Genomic DNA, 20453 nt, shown 5'->3' with positions numbered 1-20453 from the left:
GCAGCTTGGACAGCAGCATCTGGCTGGTAGGTGTGGGGGGAAGGAGTGTGGGGGGGCAGATCGAGGGAGGGAGGCAGTAGGGCAGGGGCAGGGTTAGCTGGCCTAATAAAAAATATCACATTGACCCAAAGAGCCTCGTCTGCCCATGTCTTTAGACCAACACAGATAGCAGATTCAGGCTGACCTGGACAGGTTGGATCAATGGGCAGAGAGAAATAGGATGCAATTTAATAAAGATAAATGTAAGGTACTCCGCCTGGGAAGGAGGAACCCCCAGAACACCTATAGGTTGGTGAGTGTCCTTCTCAGCAGCTCGGAGGCAGAAAGGGATCTTGGAGTCATAATTGACTCCAAGATGAACATGAGCGGGCAGTGTAACGAGGCCATCAACAAGGCCAATCGCACCTTGTCGTGCATTAGCAGGTGCATGATTAATAGATCAGAGGAGGTGATGCTCCCCCTCTATGCAGCAGTGGTCAGGCCACAGTTGGAGCACTGTGTCCAGTTTTGGGCGCCGCACTTCAGGAGGGACACGGGGAATCTGGAGAGTGTCCAGAGGATGGCCACTCGCCTATACAACCTATACTCCTCAATGCCTACCGCCCAGGCGTGTGTAGAATCCCACCATGTCTCGGTTAGTCCGACTAGGTCGTACTGGGTGCTAGCAAGCAAGAGTGCAAGCTCCTCCTCCTTGTTCCCCATACTCCTGGCATTTGTATAAAGACATTTTAGTCCCCCAAAGGGGGCTCTTGGTGCCCTGTGCCTTGATGGCGTGTGTTCCCTTTATTACTTACCTGGTATGGTCTGGTGCCTTGTGTGGTCTGGTGCCTGGTGTGGTGTCTGTATGGTACTATCTGCGGGGCCCCCCAAAGCACAGGGCCCAGGGCAGTTGCCCCATTTGAGCCCCCAGGGACAGTCCTGGCTGTGGGAGCTGTGCAGTGGGATGGTTCCCTGCACCTAGGCTGGACAGGGCTGTCATGGAACCTCAGCCTGGGCCTGGCCACAGGGGCAGGATCCTTCCCAGCTGGCTGTAGTTCTGTGACAGCCTGGCCTAGGAGCACAGGCAGTGGCTGGCCAGGCAGCAGGCTGCCTGGGCTGGCTCAGAGGTGCTGGTGGCCCCAGAGCCCAACAGCTGCTTGTCACAGGGGTTCATATGCCTGCAGCCACTGCTGATCCTCCTGTCCTGTGCAGTACCCTACCGGCTGCACCCTCATCACAAGCCATGAGCTGGCTGGCTGTTCTGCTTGCCTTGCCTCCAGCTGCTGCTGCCATCCCTGCCCCTGCCACACTGCTTTGGGTGGGCAAGCGGAAAGCTTCATCCTGGCGAGATTCTGCCCAGGACATTGGGCTCTGGATCCAGCTCCTGGATGCCTTTCATTTGCTCTGCCTGTTTGGTGTGATGAGCAGCCCCTGCGGGAGGGCAAGTGGGTGGAAAGCATCGAGGAGCTGAAGCCAGAGCTCCAAGCACTGGGCAGAAGCTTCCTCCCTCCACTCCCGCCACCCAGAACAGCACAGCAGGGGCAGGAGAGGAATGAGGAACAGCTGCTGGGGGCAAAGTGGGCAGAGCAACACCAGGAACACCTGCACCAGAAGCTGCATTCTGGCTTGGGCCAGCAGGGCTATTCTGTCCCCCATGCCTCCAGCTGCAGCTCCTGCTGCACTGCTCTGGATGAGTAAAAGCTTCCTCCTGGTGACTTCTGACCGGCACATGGAGATCCAGCTCAAGTTCCTGGATTCCTTTCACCTGCTCTGCTGGGATCCCTGTGCCTGTGCTCAAGAGCCAAGACAGGGAAGTTTATTCCCCGTTTGCCTGAGGAGCTGTGCAGGCCAGTGTTTGGCTTTGGGGACAAGCCTGGCAAGGGCTGCTCCCCACTCCCTCTCCAGGCACAGCCTGACTAGGGTTCCTGCAGGCCAGGGTGGGGGTTTAAACCCCTCCTCAATCATAGTTAGCAGCCTGCTGGGGACCTGACCATACCCCCCAGGTCAGCTTCCCTTCAGCCTTGCTGCTGCTGGCCCCACCCTTAGCTTCTAGCATGAGCCACTGCAAGCATGTGCCTGCATTTCCAGAATCAAAAGTGAATGTCTATTCCCTTGCAAACTGGTTCAATCTATGCAGGTTAGTCTAACATGCAATGATTGTATCAATTCATGCTCAGGATTTTTGAATGTCTGTCCCTAGCCCAGATGTGGCCTCACCAGTGCTGAATAGAGGGCAATAATTACTTCCCTTGAGCTGCTGGCAACACACCTACCAAAGCAGCCCAGTATTCCATTAGCCTTCTTGGCAACAAGGGCATACTGTTGGCTCACATTCAGCTTATTGTCCACTGTAACCCCCAGGTCATAGAATCATAGAAGTAGGGTTGGAAAGGACCTTGTAGAATTTCAAGTCCGACCCCCTGCCTGGGCAGGAGGGAAACTGGGCTCAAGTGACCCCAGCCAGGTAGGCATCGAGCCGCTTCTTAAAGACCCCCAGGGTAGGAGCCAGCACCACTTCCCTTGGAAGTTGGTTCCAGACCCTAGCCGCCCTAACTGTGAAGTAGTTCCTATGGATGTCTAATCTAAACCTACTCTCCAATAACTTGTGGCCTTTATTCCTTGTTATCCCGGGGGGCGCTAGGGGAAACAAGGTCTCCCCCAAACCCTTCTGGTCTCCCCTAGTGAATTTATAGACCGCCACAAGGTCCCCCCTCAGCCTTCTCTTGTGAAGGCTGAACAGGTTCAGGTCCCGTAGTCTCTCATTGTAGGGTCTGCCCTGCTGTCCCCGGATCATGGGGGTGGCCCTCCTCTGGCCCCTCTCAACATTGTCCACATCCCTCTTGAAGTGAGGTGCCCAGAACTGGACACGGTACTCCAGCTGTGGCCTGACCAGTGTCGCGTAGAGGGGGAATATCACCTCCTTGGCCCTACTTGAGATGCATCTGTGGATGCACGATAGGGTCCGGTTAGCCCTGCCGACCGTGACCTCGCATTGTCGGCCCATGTTCATCTTGGAGTCAATGATGACTCCAAGATCCCTTTCTGCCTCCGTACTCTCAAGAAGGGAGTTTCCCATCTTATAAGTGTGCTGCCGGTTACTACTGCCCAAGTGAAGCACCCTGCACTTGTCCGTATTGAAACGCATCCTGTTTTTGTTAGCCCACCCTTGCAACCTATCCAGGTCTTGCTGCAGTCTCTCCCTCCCTACTAGCGTGCCCACCTCACCCCAAATTTTGGAATCATCAAATTTGAACAGGTTGCTTTTCACCCTGTCGTCCAAATCGCTGATAAAGAAATTGAACAGTGTGAGCCCAAGGACCGAGCCCTGAGGGACTCTGCTGCCCACTTCCCCCCAGGTCTAATATGACCCGTCCACCACCACCCTCTGAGTGTGACCCTTCAGCCAACTCACAATCCATTCTGACCGTGTAGGCATCGATGCCACAATCCCCTAGTTTTTTAATGAGGATGTTGTGGTCGACAGTGTCAAAGGCCTTGCTGAAGTCCAGAAAGACCACATCCACGGTGACACCTGCATCCAACGCTTTTGTGACCTGATCATAAAAGGCAATCAGGTTGGTCTGATATGACCTGCCCCTAATGAAACTGTGCTGGTTGCCCCTTTTCTGTAGAGCTGCAGAAAAGGTCCTTTTCTACAGAGCTGCTGTCCAGCTGGTCAGCCTCCAGCCTGTCCTGGTGCATAGGATTATTCCATCTTAAGTGCAGGACTTTGTATGTGTCCTTGTTGAACCTCATGAGATTTCTTTTGGGCCAATCCTCCAATTTGTCTAGGTCTCTCTGAATACTACCCCGACCCTCCAGCCTATCAACTACTCTCCCCAGCTTGGTGTCATCTGCAAACTTGCTGAGGGTGCACTCTATGCCATCTTCCAGGTTGTTGATGAAAACATTGAGCAAAACTGGCCCCAGGACCAAACCCTGGGGCACTCCACTTGATACCAACTGCCAACTAAACATCGGGCCATTGATTACTACCTTCTTGAGTGCGATGCTCCAGCTAGTGTTCTATCCATCTAAAGATGGACTAGATGATCTCTTGAAGTTGTAGGCACCCCTATATTTCTATAATTCCCTGATTCTATAACTCAAAAAAAGTCCCTTAGATGACAGTCATAGTCAGTCACAGTTATTGATTTTACACAAATTTCTATACAAGTAAGCTTACTTACACAGAAGCTATATTGCAAATATTCCTATTACTAAGATTTCCATAAATTTCATGCTACAGGTATCTACCTCATCTTGAAAACCATTTATGGGTCATCTGATCAGTGAAAAAATACCACATAAATCATATAACCAGTTACAAAGCAAAAATAACATGTGCTTAAAGTAACAGTTCCAGCAAATGGTTTAACTGAGCTCCGTATGTTGAACGTGTTTGAATAAACTGTTGTTCAAAATTCTGAATAATGGACAATCTCTGGATCATTTATGATAAGGGAAAAACCCTAAATGTATCAAATAGCTCATTCCAACTAGTTCACATAGCTCTAATATTATTATATTTGAAATCATGGGCCACGTCCACATGAGCATGGACGTTTGGCTTCCCAGGGATAATTAGCAATGGGACACCTTGTGCCACCACTAGGTGTCCCTAGGGAACACCTGTGCCACATATCCTCTAGCATGTGGCAAGTTACTCAGGGTCGGGTAGGGGAGGCTAGGGCCAGCACTTACCTGGGGTCCTGGGAGGCTCTTGGAGCTGCAGCAGCAACAATCCTGCTATGCAGAGTCTGGCCAGCAGCCAAAGCATGGCTCTGGTTGGCCAGGCTCCAGTTTTGAGCAGCATGCACTGTCCCCACATATGCAGCTTTGATTTTTTTTGGTGCAGGTTTTTTTGACCCCTGGATATCCACGGGTCTCAAAAAATCCCCTGCACTGCTCCTTTGCAGTGCGAAGAACAGCTGAATATGCAGTATATGTCCATGGATGAGGTCATGAGTAGTACTATACTACAACTTGTGAAGATACCAGAAGGTCATGAGCAGGAGCGGGCAATTATTTTGGGTGGAGGGCCACTTACCGAGTTTTGGCAAGCTGTTGAGGGCTGCAAAGGTAGCCCCGCCCCTTGGCAGGTACCCAGACCCCTAGTTGCAATCTTGGGACTGGAAGTCCCTCCCCCTAACCCCTGACTTTTGCAACCAGAAGTCCGTCCCCTTGATCCCCACAGAAGTACTCCTTTCAGCAAGGGGGTTTGCCATCTTGGAACAAGAAAAATACCAAATTATATTCTACAAATCAAACATCTACTACAATGTTCATTAATTTGATTTCAAAAAATATTTTTGTCCTGATTTACATGCGTGTATGTAGTGTACACAGAGGGGATTGTATAATAGCTTAATTAAGCTTCTTGGTAGGATAGAAGATGTTTCCTGTTTAGAGGCTGCACTGTGGGCCACTGACCACAGCTGTGGAGAAAAAAAGAAAATGGTGAGGAACTGAGATGATGATTTTGAGAAGAGAGGTAGGAAATGGTCCAGGGAATGGTGCTGTGCCATAGAGGAGTTTAGCCTATGGGGCTACCCTTTTCACTCTTTGGGGCCTACTTGGAGCACCCCAACCACACTTGGTGAGTAGAGACAGCAATACTGCCACTCAGAGGAGACTGACTTATGAGTCTTAGAACAAATATTCCCAATTAGAGACAACTGTAGGGCATCTATGCCTGAGAAAGTGACTGGGCAGTCTGGTCTGAACACCAATGAGAACCTACCTCCTATCTTGCCATGGTAATACTGTTTGTAGTGTACTGTAATTGGATCTGTTGAATAGCATGTGGGATTTCACAGTCTCTGAGCAATTTACTTGGACCTGTGTGTATACTTAGGAAGTGGTACTAAGGTGAATGGTGATACAAGTCAGGTGGCAGTGAGAAATGGATGGATCCCTTAACTGTTCTATTCCAGATGCTCAAAATGGTTAACAGTAGAATTTTTCTAAAGCAAATGTAACTTTAATTGGGGTTAAGGTAATTTTATGTAGGGTCTGGGTTGGTCAGACTTATATTATACCTATGGAAGGGAGGTGCTGCCCTCACAGATCTTGAGGCCTGCTAGAGCAGGGCTGTCCTCCTGAAGAAAGGTCACATCTTGTATTACTTATGCAAAGCTCCACAGAATGTCCAGAAGCTCCTCTGAACCAATGCTTTTACTACCTGCGGCTTTCACCAGCCATTTTGAGGGCTGTGCCAGCTAGCTAGTAACCACAGCAAGCTGGTGGTCGCTATTACTGTCAGAACCCATTAAATAAATGCCTATGGCACAGTGGAAAATCCCAGCACAGTGAAAAGCCCGCCAAGCCCAACGACTACATTTGTTTAAACTTCACAAGCCCTTGTAATTGGCTAACTATGCGCACCAAAATGCGTGCCACCCATTGGCCGGTTACAAATTATTCCCACTTGGCAACTAGCAATTGGCCTGTTAACTATTCAAAAGTATGAGCAGCTTCCGCCCACGTTGGAGAACTCCGCACGCATCCTGGAGTAAACTTGGCGGACTGATCATCCACCAACGACTCCCCGTCACCGACCTCCCTGACGTACCCCCTCCCCTGCATGCTTGATAAGCCCTTTACGGAACGTCTCGTCTCATCTCAAAGAGCTCTCGCTACGTTTGTAACTGCAATCAAAGTCAGCTTCTTCCTGCGCTGCACGCATCAGCGGCGTAAGTAAACAATCTATTTTACCAATACGCATCTGTGCCTAATTCCACTCCACTCGCCGAAGTACCCACCTGACGTTCTGGGCTCCCGGCCATAGCCCGGCAAGCCGGTCGGACACCACAATTACTTTGAAAATCTTCACTCTGTCTATGTGCAGTTTATGTACCACCAAGGGCATGCAGCCCAAATTTTAGACTAAAGATTTTAGTCCCAATTCATTTAAAATAAAGAAATGTGTAGGTGTAAAACACAATTGCAGCTTCTGAAGGTACCCAGTTGGGTTCTGTAATTTTACTAATGAAACACATCTTTAAAGTGGGAAATATGTGAAGAATGTTAATGTAATAATATTCAAGTTACCTAAGAAACCTAAGACTCTAAATACTGTAGCTGAAAGAGCATCTACAGAGGAGGCAAGCCATCTTACAATAGCTTACAAAGATTTTGGAATGAGCCTTCAAAGGAAAGGTAAGTCCATTTCATCTCTCTCATACCCAACGAAAAGGAGATTTTGATTTGGCTAAAAGCATCTCAAGTGGATTTAAATGTATTTGGGTTTTGAAACCAAGAGGTACATCTTGGACTACTGGAGATGATAGACTTCTGTTCTAGTTTCTGAAAAAGAACAGAGAGAACAAGGCTAATTTTTCCCCTTAAGATAAAAGGACTGACTGGAAAATTTTAGTTGGTCTAATAAGAAAATATCAGAGTTACCCAAAGAACCTTGTCTGCCTATGTCCTTAGAGCAACTCTGCTACAACCAACACCCCCAACTGAATAGTAGTTATTTGAATATATTCTCGGCCTCTTGAAGGCTCAGATCAAGTTTAGCTATTGGAGAGAAAAAGTGTTCAGATGCACCTTTTCCTCCTGCCTGAGTTCTTGTTAGACAGATTTTATTCAGTTATGATGAAACTATGGCACACGGTGGTATGTCTCTGGCATATCACTATCAGAATAGACTGATGGATAAGATAAGAAGTAGAAACCAGGAAAAATGGCTGCTATACTTAACCACATAACACTATACATATCTACAGGATGTTTAAGGGCAATTAACCAAGTGTCTGGTACAAAAAGTAGTTCAGCAAATAGTTAAAGAACAGTAGACTGATTTCTGATGATGAAAGGACAAAAAAAATAAATAAATACATAAAATAAAAAAGGTGATGGTGGGTTTCATTAAAAATTCAGAGGAGAACAGCAGGGCGGGGATGCCACAGTGGGCATCTGCTACATGCCACCAAACCAGGAGGAGGAGGTAGAAGAGGCTCTCTTTAAACAGCTGACAAACTTCCTAATTACAGGATCAAGTTCTCAGGGAGTACTTTAATTATTTGGAGATCTTCTGAGAGGGAAACACATCAGTGCACAAGCAGTCTAGCAAATTCTTGGAGTGCATTAGGAATAAAATTTTTTATACAGATGTTAGGTATTCTCCCAACTAGGGGAGAAGACTCTTCTCTACTTCCTGCTCATAAACAGGGAAGGAGACAAACAGCCCAGAATAGTATAAGTACAGGTTAGAGATGAATTAGATAAGTTATAACCTTTCAAATAGGCAGGGCTGGATGGGAGACACCCTAGAGAGTACTGAAGCAATTGGCTGAGGTAATTTCAGTCATTTGCTATTGTCTTTGAGAACTCAGAAGTTGGGTGAGGTCCCAGATAACTGGAAGAAGGCTAATTATACCCATTTTTAAGAAAGGGAAGGAGGATCCAGGGACTTACAGACCAGTCAACCAGACCTTGATACTTGGAAAGATCATGGTGCAGGTCCTCAGGAAATCTAGTGAAGCACCTAGAGGAGAACAAATTGATGAGGAAAAGCCAGCATGAATTCACCAAAAGCAAGTCATGCCTGAACAGCCCAGTTTTCTTCTATAAGGTTACATGCTCTCTGGATGTGGGAGAGAACAATGGATGTGATGTACCTTGATTTTAGCAAGACTTTTGTCACAGTCTCTCACGTCATGCTCATAAGCAAGCTAAGGAAATAGAGTCTAGATGAAAGTACTATAAGGTGGATAACTAGTTGGATCATGGTACTCAAAGTCTAATCAATGGCTCAATGTCTAGTTGGGAGAAGGTATCAAGTGAGGTTCCCCAGGGGTCTGTCTTGGGTCTGTCTGTGTTCAACATCTTCATTAATTATTTGGATGGTGGGATTGAGTACACGCTTAGCAAATTTACCTATGACACCAAGTTGCAAGGAGTTGCAAACACTCTGGAGGGCAGAGCAACAATCCAGAATGACTTAGACTGATTGGAGAAATGGTCAGCTATCAATAAGATGAGATTCAACAAGGACAGGTGCAAAGTCCTACACTGGGAATGGAATTAATACACGCATAAATACAGACTGTGAATGACTGACTAGGCTGTAGTACAGCAGAGAAGGACGTAGGGGTCACAGTAAACAAACTGAAAATAAGCCAACCGTGTGCTCTTGTTGCAAAAAAGCCAACAGCATGCTGGGCATGTCTACGTAAGACACTACTGCACAGTAGCAACGAACTACTGCACAGTAGCGTCGCATCATGGTTAGTGCCTAGAAAAAGGAAGGAGGATCCAGGAAACTGCAGACCAGTCAGCCAGACCTTGGTACTTGGAAAGATCATGGTGCAGGTCCTCAGGAAATCTATAGTGAAGCACCTAGAGGAGAATATGTTGATGAGGAAAAGCCAGCATGAATTCACCAAAAGCAAGTTATGCCTGAACAACCTGATTTTCTTCTATAAGGTGATATGTTCTCTGGATGTGTGTTGTATCAACAGGAGTGTCACTTATATCAAGGGAAGTAATTCTTCTGCTCTATTTGGCAGTGGTGAAGCTTCACTTGGAATACTGTGTCCAGTTCTGGGCCACACACTTCAAGCAAGATGTGGATAGATTAGAAGGAGCCCAGCTCAGGCAACAAAAATAATTAGATGTCTGGGAGACAACGACTTACGTGGAAAGGCTGAAAGGGCTAGGGCTACATAGTTTGGAAAAGACTGAAGGTGGATTTGATAACAGTCTTCAAATATGTGAAGGGTGATTTACAGAGAGGATGGAGAAGGGCTTTTTTTCTGTGGCTGTAGGGCACTGAAGTAGGAGCAACAGCCTCAAGCTTCAGCAGGGAAAATTTAATTTGGAGATGAGGAGGAACTTTCTGATTATGGGGACAGTCAACCACTGGAACAGACTGCTTAAGGAAACTGAAATCTCCGTTCTTGGAAATTTTCAAGAGCAGGTTAGACAGACACTTGGTTGAGATGGTCTAGTCAGGGATGATCTTGCCTTGAGCAGGGGGTAAACTAGATGACTTGGTAAGGTTCCTTCTACCTCTACTTTCCTAAGATCCTATAAAATCCATTTTTTTTTTAAATGGCATATGACCAAGTGGTAAGTAAGAAGACAGTTTACCATGCAGCTGTCAGAACACTGACCATTGCCAGGTTGAGAATGAGGACACCATATCTGAGCTATACACGTGGGCATATTCACCCTAACTGCTTTAGAGAAAGAAACCTGCACTTGAAGAGTGGGGTGAAGATGGCAGAGGAACAATTACATGCATCTACATTGTAGAAGATGCAGGAGGTAGTGGGCTAGATCTCACCAATGGGAAAATTAGTGTGGTGAAGCATAAAGCTGCCATATATTAAATTTTTCCCCAAGTACAAAGGTAAATATTTCCTTTCTAGATCCATTCTTGTTCTTTATATGAATTCAAATCTCTTTGTTTGGTCTGGGTCTGTTGGGAAATACAGCTACATGGCAGAACATTTGCTCAACGTTAGTGAGTGCTATTTTCTAAGAATGTAGCAATTACCATACAGACCGGGCCAGTGACTCCAGTACCCAGATTCTGACAGCAGCCATTAGCTGCAGAGGAGAGGGCAAAAATATGTTCACAGAGAACACCTGTAAAGTAACTTATCTACAGGGGAAGCTCTCATTACTTAGATGTTCATTTATGCTTTGAGGACTTTATATCCTTTATAAAAAATGCATTATCTTATCTACTTTGTACTTGAATGCTGCAAATTTGTTCTTTTAATTGGTGGTTGGTGAGTGTGTTTGTGTTCTGTAAAATAGTACATTAAGTATCCTTGTAAGGTAGGTACATTTTATACTTGAGCAAACACCGAAGTAAAGCAGTTTGTCTAGGAACAGAGTGATATAGGCATTAGAAAACTCCAGTGGATTAGGTATGTGAGTGGCAGTGCTAGTCCTCCTTCTAACACGTCATATAGCTTGTCACCATTTCCTGTCACCCAACTGCACTGCACTGAATTTCCTCAAAATGTAAGATAAAATTAATTATATATTCACCTAGATCACAGGGCTTTTAGAAAGCAGCACGGAGTAATATCCAAGTAGCACTATGGCAACAGACCCATAGATGGACATATGGAGGAGCACAGATGCTCCTTAAGGAGGTACAAATAGACAAATGTGAACTTAAAAGCACAAGCAGCCCTTTTAATTTTTCATATACTTCACCAAAAAAAAAGTGTCCATTATCCCCAAATTCTGTAAAAAGTCTAAAAATCAGAAGGCAGGTACACCAAACGCTTGCCATCCAACATAAGCTAGCATCCATTTTTCCCTCTGCCTCCCCCCAAATCTTTTCCCAGCTTTGTTCCATGCACTGCTTTGCAGCTTTAGTTTCTGGATGCTCTTGCTTCAAGACTGATATAATAGCTGGTAGGCTTGTTGTGTACACAGATTTAGCTAGTAAGTAAGGTATTAAATCTTAAAGACTCCTTCCTCTGATGTGCTAAATAATCAGAATTCTTGCAAGTTTCTGAAGTGCTCTGGGGGCAGGATATCTATAAAACTTTAATATCCTGCTCCTTGAAAAAGAGAAGAGTTATAAGAACACACATATCTTTTGCATAACAATCAGACAGCACCCAAAGTAACTTGTATATCATCCTGCATGTATTTGTCATGGGATGGGGTCCTGCAGGATGGCTGTGATCTCCCAAGGCCCTTTACCATGCCAAGTTGGCCCAATGGGCACCCTCGATTCCTGCCTGCCACATCTTTGATGGAAAATATATATAGTAGGGAGGCTGCCTTTACATCCTCTTGGACACTGTGTGCTGTACTTTCTGACCCTGGGGCTCCCAGACCCCTTGTGGGTCCCGTTTGCAATGGGTGTTTTGGGGCACCCTAGCCTTATGGGCTATATGCGTGGCTCCAGCCGCCCCTTTACCACACCCCAAGCCTCACTGATGGTACTGACGTTGTTTGGTCTGGGCCTTGTTATAATTTGGGCCCCTTGTCCTTCCTGGGTCCTCCGTGGCCCTGTCTTACTCGGTGCCCCTCTGGCACTGGGGTCTGTGCCCCCCAACTGCTGTGCCCTCTCTGGTGCTGGGGTACCCACACTGCTGTGGGTCCCTTATGAGGCTTCCTCCATCCCCTAATAACCCTCACCCAAACCACTGGTTTTATACAACAATAAACGAAACACAAACCCCTGGGCTGTAACAAATTCAAGCCGCTCAGCTATAACCTCAGACAAATCCTACCGGGGAATGCTCCATCCCTTAACAGTATCGGAAGCTGCTCCTGCAGACAGGCCTCTCCCCTTTGCTTGCTCTGGGAGAACTCCTTCCCCCTTGGCTGCTGGCAGGAAACTGCCCTCTCTGGGCCTGGTCCTGGGGTTTATATGGGCCCAGAGCTTTGCCCCTTCTGGTCAGCTGACCATGTGCAGGTGCAGGCTAATTTACCCTCTGGCTTGTTGCCCTGGTAACCTGCACCTGGGCTTCTGTCCGTCTCTCACTCTGGGCCTCTTCCCAGGCAGCCTCCGCCCCTCTAGGAGCAGGGCACCTTTGTGCCCTGCGATAGTATTATACATGCATAAAAGGTGGGGGGGAACTTCTTATCTTACTATATTTCCTGATCTTGAGGAAATTAGTATAACAACTGCACTTAAAATTTGGTGGATGAAATATCAAGAAGCTTATTTCAAGAAGGGAAGGTAAGATAAGTATTCTGTGTATACACTGCATGAGAAGTATGACTGTAGAACATGTCAGCAATTGAATTAGTTTAGGTCCCAGTAATGCTGCAGCTGTGTTATAGGCTTCAGCTACTAAGTACCCAGCATCCTAAACATTGTACAATCACTGTTGAAGCCTGTGCTTCTATAAGAGTGGCATCTGAACTAGCTAGGTTAAATCTAGCTTGAGTATATTTGTTCACTGTATCACTGGATAACAGTAAGGCATAGCCTGGTTTCCTAAACGTCTGTTGAGACCCACAGCTGTGACTGCATACTTCTGGCCTGATCTTTGAACAACCTTGTCTACTTTTTCAAAATGCCCAGAGTTTGGAGGAAAAGAGTGCTAGAGCAAGAGAGAGCATATTGTGATCAAAGTAAGAGTCCTCCTGTACCATACTGAGGAATTTGGTTGGAAGGGGCCATTTCAGACTCCCAAGGAACTCTCCACCTGCAGATACATTACTCTTGCCCAGGCTAAGTTTCAGCTGCACAGGTTTGAAATTAATATGGCCAGTTTTACGTAAAGATGTCAAGTTTATATAGCCCCTTATGCATCTTTGTATCTAAGTCTGATGCTGTTAATAGAAAGACTCACAAGATTCAGTACCAGACACTATGACCTGACACTGTTCCCATAGCTGTGCCAACATTAAATGATGCTTCAGTACCAGCCACGCGCAGAATGATATTTTATATTTCTACAGGAGTCATTGTCTGCTTCCAAAAATAATTTTCATGCTATAGTGCAGCAGACTTTATTAATATTGGATATTAGAATTAGCTACCTCTTGAATTTTAAATAATTAAAAAAGGCAGCCTTTTTCTTTTTTTAATTATCTTGACAAAATTTCATTGTCTATTTCATGGAATAATGTGATCCAACAGTTTTCCCTTTTGCAAAACCAGTGTGACCAGATTACAAGCAGTCAAGCACTAGACATGAAGGCTGTTTATACATGGAAGCGGGGGAAGGCAGAGCTTTTGAGTGGCTCTGAGAGCCACTCTAATTAGTGCCTGGAGCATCACGTGTATCAGTGTCTCCACACACTGAAAAAAGGGGCACTTTAACTAAAGCCCATTTTTGCAGCGCGGGGATGATGATGCACGTAATGCTGGACTTTGCTGGAGCGTGGTAATTACTGTGCTCCAGTGGACTATTAAATCAAGTTTGCTCTGATGCACTGTAACTACAGTGCATTGGAGTAGCCTCGCTGTACGTGTATTGGTGTCAGATGAGTTTGAGATTCAGCAAACCTCAAGTTGTACTTTTAAAAATTCAATAATAAACTGTTTCAAGCCAGGAATTATAACTTACTAGCCTTGATTCAGGAATCCCTATTCTGGACAACACCTGAGTTAGGATAGTGCTTTATCTGCTTTACTGGACCAAAACCAAGATGCATACAGTATCAGTCTTGCTTGGGTCTTTTGGCACTTCTGCAACAGAAGTAATAAACAGCAACCTAGAATCCCGAAGTAAGATGTGCACTATACACTTATGACTGCTCTCAGACTGACAGGCTCAAAAGGATAAGGCTATGATGTTTTGTTTGGTTTTTTCCCCCAACACGCAGTGAGTTTTTTCTTTCTGAAGCTAAGAATTCACTTGACCCATTGTAGAAAGTGTAATAGTTCACTCCCAAGATGTGGTGACATGGGTAGAGCTACATTATTTTTGTTTAAATCTTACCCTGTTCTCAGTGCTATATGGTATGCAGAAATAAATGCAGTAATAGTTCCAAGGGGGCACAGAACCTTATGGCTTTTATAGTACAGAGATAATTTGAAAGGCATTACCTAAATTTTTCATATTCTTCTGGCCTCCTTTTCCATGCACAGTGCTGTAGTTTTGTGACTATCTGAAGGTAATAATTTTCAGAATACCTTTAAAATAAAAACAAGTGCAAGTTTCAGTGGAAATTACACAATTGCATAAATACATATAGGTCTTAAAACCTTCAAGTGATAGGTGTATTAATTTGTATAAGGTATGTAAAACAAGACTCTTCAAAATTCTAGGACCCATTTTACCTCTGTAATTTATGATACTATTACTTAAGTGCTATGACCTATTAAATATTCTCAAACTTGGTACACTAAAATTAATTTTAGAAATTTCTGACGTACATACAGGTTTAAGTCTTGGACATCTGACTATACACATCTTGAATGACCCAGTAACTTCAAAATCATCTTCAAAACACAAGTCTAAATTAATATATAGATCACTGCTTGCATAATGCCAGACAGCCTCTCTTGCATTCCATATTTTAAACTTTAATGCCGGTTGAAGAGATGACTATTGCAAACTAAGATGTAGCATTGTATTTCTTCTCCTTGTTTATTTACTTCAGTCCCCCAAGAGATCAGTTTGCTCATCCAAGACTGTAGATCAATATATAGATGAAAGTTTATCTGTAAAACATCTTCTAAAATAAATCATGCAGTCTGTCTCCTATAGGACACAGGACCAAGTAGCATAAGTATACATATAACCAAAAGTTCCCCCCAACCATTTCTCTTAAACTGTTTCAAGAGGCTAAGTTGTAGAATATATATGGTCCGAAGAAAATAAATGTTCTCTTATGAATTCAATGTACAGATTCCATTTGTTTTTCTATATTCCCATGCGTGTCATTTTTATAGGCATGTCTATATAATTCTCTCTAGCAAAGAAAATGAAAGATGCAGGAACTACAATTTAATCTTTTTGGGGGCAAATGTTCCCAAGAACAGTTGCTACCTAGAAAGAGTCATTCAGGGTGTCATCCAAAAGCCCACCTACCTTCTTTCGGTTTGAATTAGGTCTCTTAACACACGGCGTCATAGATGTGGTTTTAAATCCTCCCCTGCCCCCCCCAAAACCCCCTAACTAACAAAAAAACCCCAAAAACCCTATGCTGCAACTTGTCACATCGTATTTACTGTAGCCCACAACTCTCAGAGAATATATAAGGAAGCCAGTTGTTTTGGTTTATCTGATAGATAGATATAATATTTGATAGATTACATTGATTTTTCTTAATACCAAGATATCAGTTGCATTGAAAAGGTCTTTAGTAACATACACTTCTAACATTAAGATCTACAGCTAAAAAGGGAAGCAAAGGAGTTTCTGCATGGAAACTCTACATCTTACATTTCTATTTGAGAAAGTAGTAAACAGTCAATAAATAGCTTTAGTGACTGAGCAGACTGGGACCTGGAGATAAACAAACATACAAATCTGACAGAAAGAAAAAAAAAATACTTGGGGCAACAGTATTATCCAGCAAGAGGGGGAAGGCAGAGGAAAGCTGGATAGCAAACTCTTGCCAGCTAGATGAAGATCAGAGTTTGAAGGAACACTACTATAAGCTTGGGGAGAAAAAAAAAGTGTCATGGTCCGACATGATACTCAAAAACTACAGAAAGCCTAGGGTACTGATGAAAAGCAAAGCATACACATCCATAATGCCAGCCCTAAGACCTCAAGAAAAACCCTATTCACTAGCATAATATAGGAGATGCTTATTAATGAAGGGTGTGCTCCAGGAAGGACATGTACCACAATGTGTTTTATCTTCCTACATTCAGAAGAGGGCAGTAGGAACACAACTTCTCCGATATAGGGCCTTGTTATGCACTAAATGTATAGATTGCTCCTGGAGCTCTTAACCCCTGGATTGTTTGTACATTAACACCTGAAAACTAGTTTTAAGCACACTTTAGGTGACTTACAGTTGCATCACTCTAGGGCAGGTTTCTCCCCAATCCATATTACCCAGCTCATGATCCATTAATGTGTAGCTACTCCTTACAGATGAGCTGCCCAAGTTGCAGTCAGTCCTACAGCATTCCAGGATGCAGTGTCTCTTTCCAAACCCTCCTGTTCTGTCTGGAAAGACTTTCCACCCTCTGAACTCGACTGCCCTGGAGATAGTTCTGGCACCAAAACAATTTCCCTGCTCACCAGGCTTCTAGTGGCAAATCACAGCTGTGCAGGTTGAGGATAGTCAGAGAAGGTTTTTAGCTTTAAGATGTGAATAGTTCAAACTCAAGCTAGCACTAACTGATCAACATTTGAGCAGCTCAAAGTACAAGGTGCATCAAGGCCCTATCACGCTTGAATGGATGATTTACAGACAGCAATGTAATTTAAATAGTAAATAGGGCTTCATAAATACATTTTTTCTCCATATAGGCACTGTGGAAAAGTGCATGGCTATGGTTTGTTACAACTTGCCTTTGCCAACTACTAGTAGTTTGTCAACCACCCCTGTCCCCCCTCAGGGTAAGAGCTGAAGAGCCCTGCACCGTTGTGATGAAGCCCCATTTCTATCTGGGTTGGTTTATGCTTTGTTTTCAGTTCACAAAGCCTATTTAAGCATGGTTTGTTTAAAGCAGCCTCAGGGACTTTCCTCAAATGGAGTGGAGTGAAGACAAGCCAAGATGGCAGTTGAGGTTTCATTTTTCAGCTCTAGTGACACTGGCATGGTTCTGTTCTCCATCACTGTATGATGTCATTGCTGTGCCAAATAGATGACTTTTTTTAGCATCCAGGACTGGATAGCTGGATAATACATAGTACTTAAACAGCATTTTTTAAAGTATAGCACACATAGCATATAACAACAATGCTAAAACTTTTAGTGAGCATTTTGCCAAAAATGTGCACATGTATAGCTAAATTGCCCTACTGCACAGAATGGATAAGACAACTATTGCTATTAAACTGTGCATCACATTCTTTTGCTTTCTCCATAACCTGCATCTTCACCACCACAAAAAACAAGCCTCCCTAGGAAACTCTCCTCTACAGTTGACTCCTCCCAACTACCCAAGGGACTTGGTTTCTCATCTCATGTACAAAGTAACCATGAGACACTAGGATACAGGCAGAGTGATAGCACTATCAGAATAACAGCAACTTGGGGCAACAGCAGTGAGGAAGGGAAGAGAGAGCTCCTGGGAAGAGTTAGAGCAGAGCTTTCCAAACTGTGTGCCGCGACACATTAGTGTGTCGGCGGCAGTGTGTAGGTGTGTCGCGCGAAATGCAGAAAATTTTGCGGAAGGGCACCGCAGAGCTCCTTTACTCGTGTCTGCTTCCCTTGGCCCCTCCCCCGGAACTGAATTACTGTCATGAAATGATGCATGTCTAAAAAGTGTGTCACCAACATGAAAAGTTTGGAAAGCTCTGAGTTAGAGGGACAATCTAAACCCCGCTTACAAGTCATTAAGTATAATACCTGCCAGAGAAAGGCTAGTTCAGTTGGCAGGAACACTGAGGAGTGATGAGGGGTGGGCACCCTAAGCTGACAGCTAACTTGTGAGAAAGAAATGAATGCAAAGAAGAGGGAGTTACAAAAGAAAGGAAGGATCTCTTATCTTTTTGCAGTTAAAAATTAATAGGTGTTTTGGCAGCATTTAAAGGCCTTAGCATATTTAGGGCTTGCTGTGGAATAAAAATGAAAAACTTCAGTGAACATAGCACCTCAGGCTATCTATCACCACCAACGCATGCCTGTATAACCATACTTAGAATTTGCACAGTATTTTTTATTATCAAACTGTTTGTCAAACATTAAACTAGCTAATTTATCCTGGAATCTATCAACTCAGGAGGTCAAAAAAATCCAGATCATTCCTGGAGGCACTTTAGAATGGCACAATAAATCACTATCTACATATTCTTCTCACCAGTCAGAAGTAGATTAAAAAAAGGCAGCAAAAAGAGGGCTTCCTGCCAGCTTGGGAAACAGAACTGAAGCACTCATGGAACAATGCAATAGTTTCTGTTCCACAAACCTAGCCAAAAGATCGGTTTTGCCCCCAATTCAGTCTTTGTCTCCCCAGACTGATATAGCTCTTCCTCCTCCAGCCTTACTTTTTCAAAATCGGGAATATTATCAGTCCCTCAAGGCTTGCCTCTGTGCAAAGCCCCAAATGCCTGACATGCTGAAACAAGTTCTATAAAACATGTCAAGCCAGCTGCACTAATTTGGTCTCTGCCTAGCCAATCTCACCTTTGGGTCTTACCAACTGGAAGGTGGGGAGGGACGTACCAATGCTATAGTACTTCATCCACTGAAGTGATAACAAGGTTTGTTGGTAGGAGGGACTACCGGTAGGTGGAGACAGAGACACAAGATAGGAAAGCAAGTTAGAGAAGGGAAAAGCCACAACAGAGGATGGGAAGTGAAAAGGGAAGGACTAGCAGATTAGAAGAAAGGGGTGAAAGAGAGAGAGGGAAAATGACCAAATGGCAGGGAATAGAGGGAGAGAAGGAGATAGAGGAAAGGCTGGGAAAGCTAGATAACTTATTTTATATAATTTCCTGTCTTTTCATATTATTTGTTTACTGTACAAATGGAAGCCAAGACCTTGATCTTGAAGACACTTAAGGATGTGCTTGATATTAATCCTGGCATTCATCTTGTTTTAGTACCTCAATGGCTTACAAAAGGAGAGCCTAAACTCCAAAACAGTACAATATATGCATGTCATTTTTTGGTTTTCAGCAGCTTGATTGTTCTTTTATCTGCCACATTCTCACATACAACATGCAAGCTTCAAAAGCTTTGTTTCTGAATGGCAGAACGAAGAAGAAAAAGATCCTTCCTTGTAATAAATAACAGGGTAGCAGCAACTAGGGAACTGAGCCTGCTTAGTATTCTGGTACCTCTGGTACTGTGGCTTCAGCCACAGTGTCAAAAAAAACCTGCTTTTGCCATACTTCTTGCATATAATATTCACTCCAAATACCAGCAACTGGTTTTTGGAGAAAAAGGTGTGTGTGTTTGTGTGAAAAAAATATGGTGCATCTGTCTTGGCAAGGCAATGGTGTAGGTAAAGGAAATGCACTGATGTCTGTGGCGTTGTCTACTCATAGAAAATATATAAGGGATTTTTTTCCTCCCCTGTACTGAATGCAGGTTCTAGCGAGGCCAGTGGTAAAAGTCGTGAGGCATAATAGAGATGGAGGTGTTTTTTTACCATGAAGTTACCAATACACTTGAACAACTAGCCTATTGGAAGTTAATACCACAGTTACAATATATAACAACTAGTTTTTAATACAAGCTCATTTCTAGACATTTTGGTGGGGGGGAAGGGAGGGGAAAATCTATTCTTGTGCCTGCATATTGGTTGGTGGGAGTGAGCTAATCAAGAAAAGATATCTAAGAATGAAAATATAATAACTTACTATGATTTTTAAGATTCTAAGTTTGAAGAAACAGAGGTCTCCTTGGGCTCTTAGCAGAGAATGAGAAATCTTGTTGCCATGTATTATGATGATTTCTTCTCTTTTTAGTGCAAATCCAGAATAAATCCAACCAAAAAAATTCAGCCAAACACTGGCTGTGCATTTTTTATTTCTTATTGCATGACTCTGTACTAATGTCAGTGAGAGTTAGGCAAGAACAGAGCACTCTTAGTCTTCTTTTTAAAACAAACAAAAAAAAAGCAGAGAGCAAAGCAAACACGTACCTTTTCTTCTTGACAGATGAAAACAAAACGTTGTCCTGAATCTCCTTACATTTCAAAGCCTGGTCATGTGAGTAAATTCCATTTTTATTACGAGCTGTTCTGTTTAGGAAAGAGAATTAAAAAAAAAAGGAGAGAGCAAGAATAACAAACTTTAAGGCTAGGGACAGAAGTGACATAAGTGATCAGAAACCAGTTCAAATCTGTAACAAAAAAAGAAATTCAGTGTACATCAACTGCTTTCAAAATGGCCAAAACCAATTTAAGATAAACCTGGATGGACGTAATATCAGACCTAACTGAATTAGGTTAT

At 43.9% G+C, this 20453-nt stretch overlaps 1 protein-coding gene across 1 annotated transcript in view; it reads right to left on the bottom strand.

Moving 5' to 3' along the window:
• ST8SIA6 (ST8 alpha-N-acetyl-neuraminide alpha-2,8-sialyltransferase 6) overlaps window positions 1-20250 on the bottom strand; it is a gene marked incomplete at its 5' end in the record, with an annotated part of 65782 nt that extends 45532 nt beyond the window's left edge. The window contains 2 exons of the mRNA XM_025216808.1: window positions 14471-14557; window positions 20144-20250. Coding sequence (XP_025072593.1) covers window positions 14471-14557; window positions 20144-20250 — 194 coding nt within the window. The remainder of the gene's footprint in view (window positions 1-14470; window positions 14558-20143) is intronic.
• Between the last annotated feature and the right edge of the window lie 203 nt (window positions 20251-20453).

The sequence above is a fragment of the Alligator sinensis genome, unplaced genomic scaffold (assembly GCF_000455745.1).
Source record: "Alligator sinensis unplaced genomic scaffold, ASM45574v1 scaffold623_1, whole genome shotgun sequence".
In the NCBI taxonomy this organism is placed as follows: Eukaryota; Metazoa; Chordata; order Crocodylia; family Alligatoridae; genus Alligator; species Alligator sinensis.
Note: the sequence above shows the minus strand (reverse complement) of the source record. Positions and strands in the feature narration are given on the sequence as shown.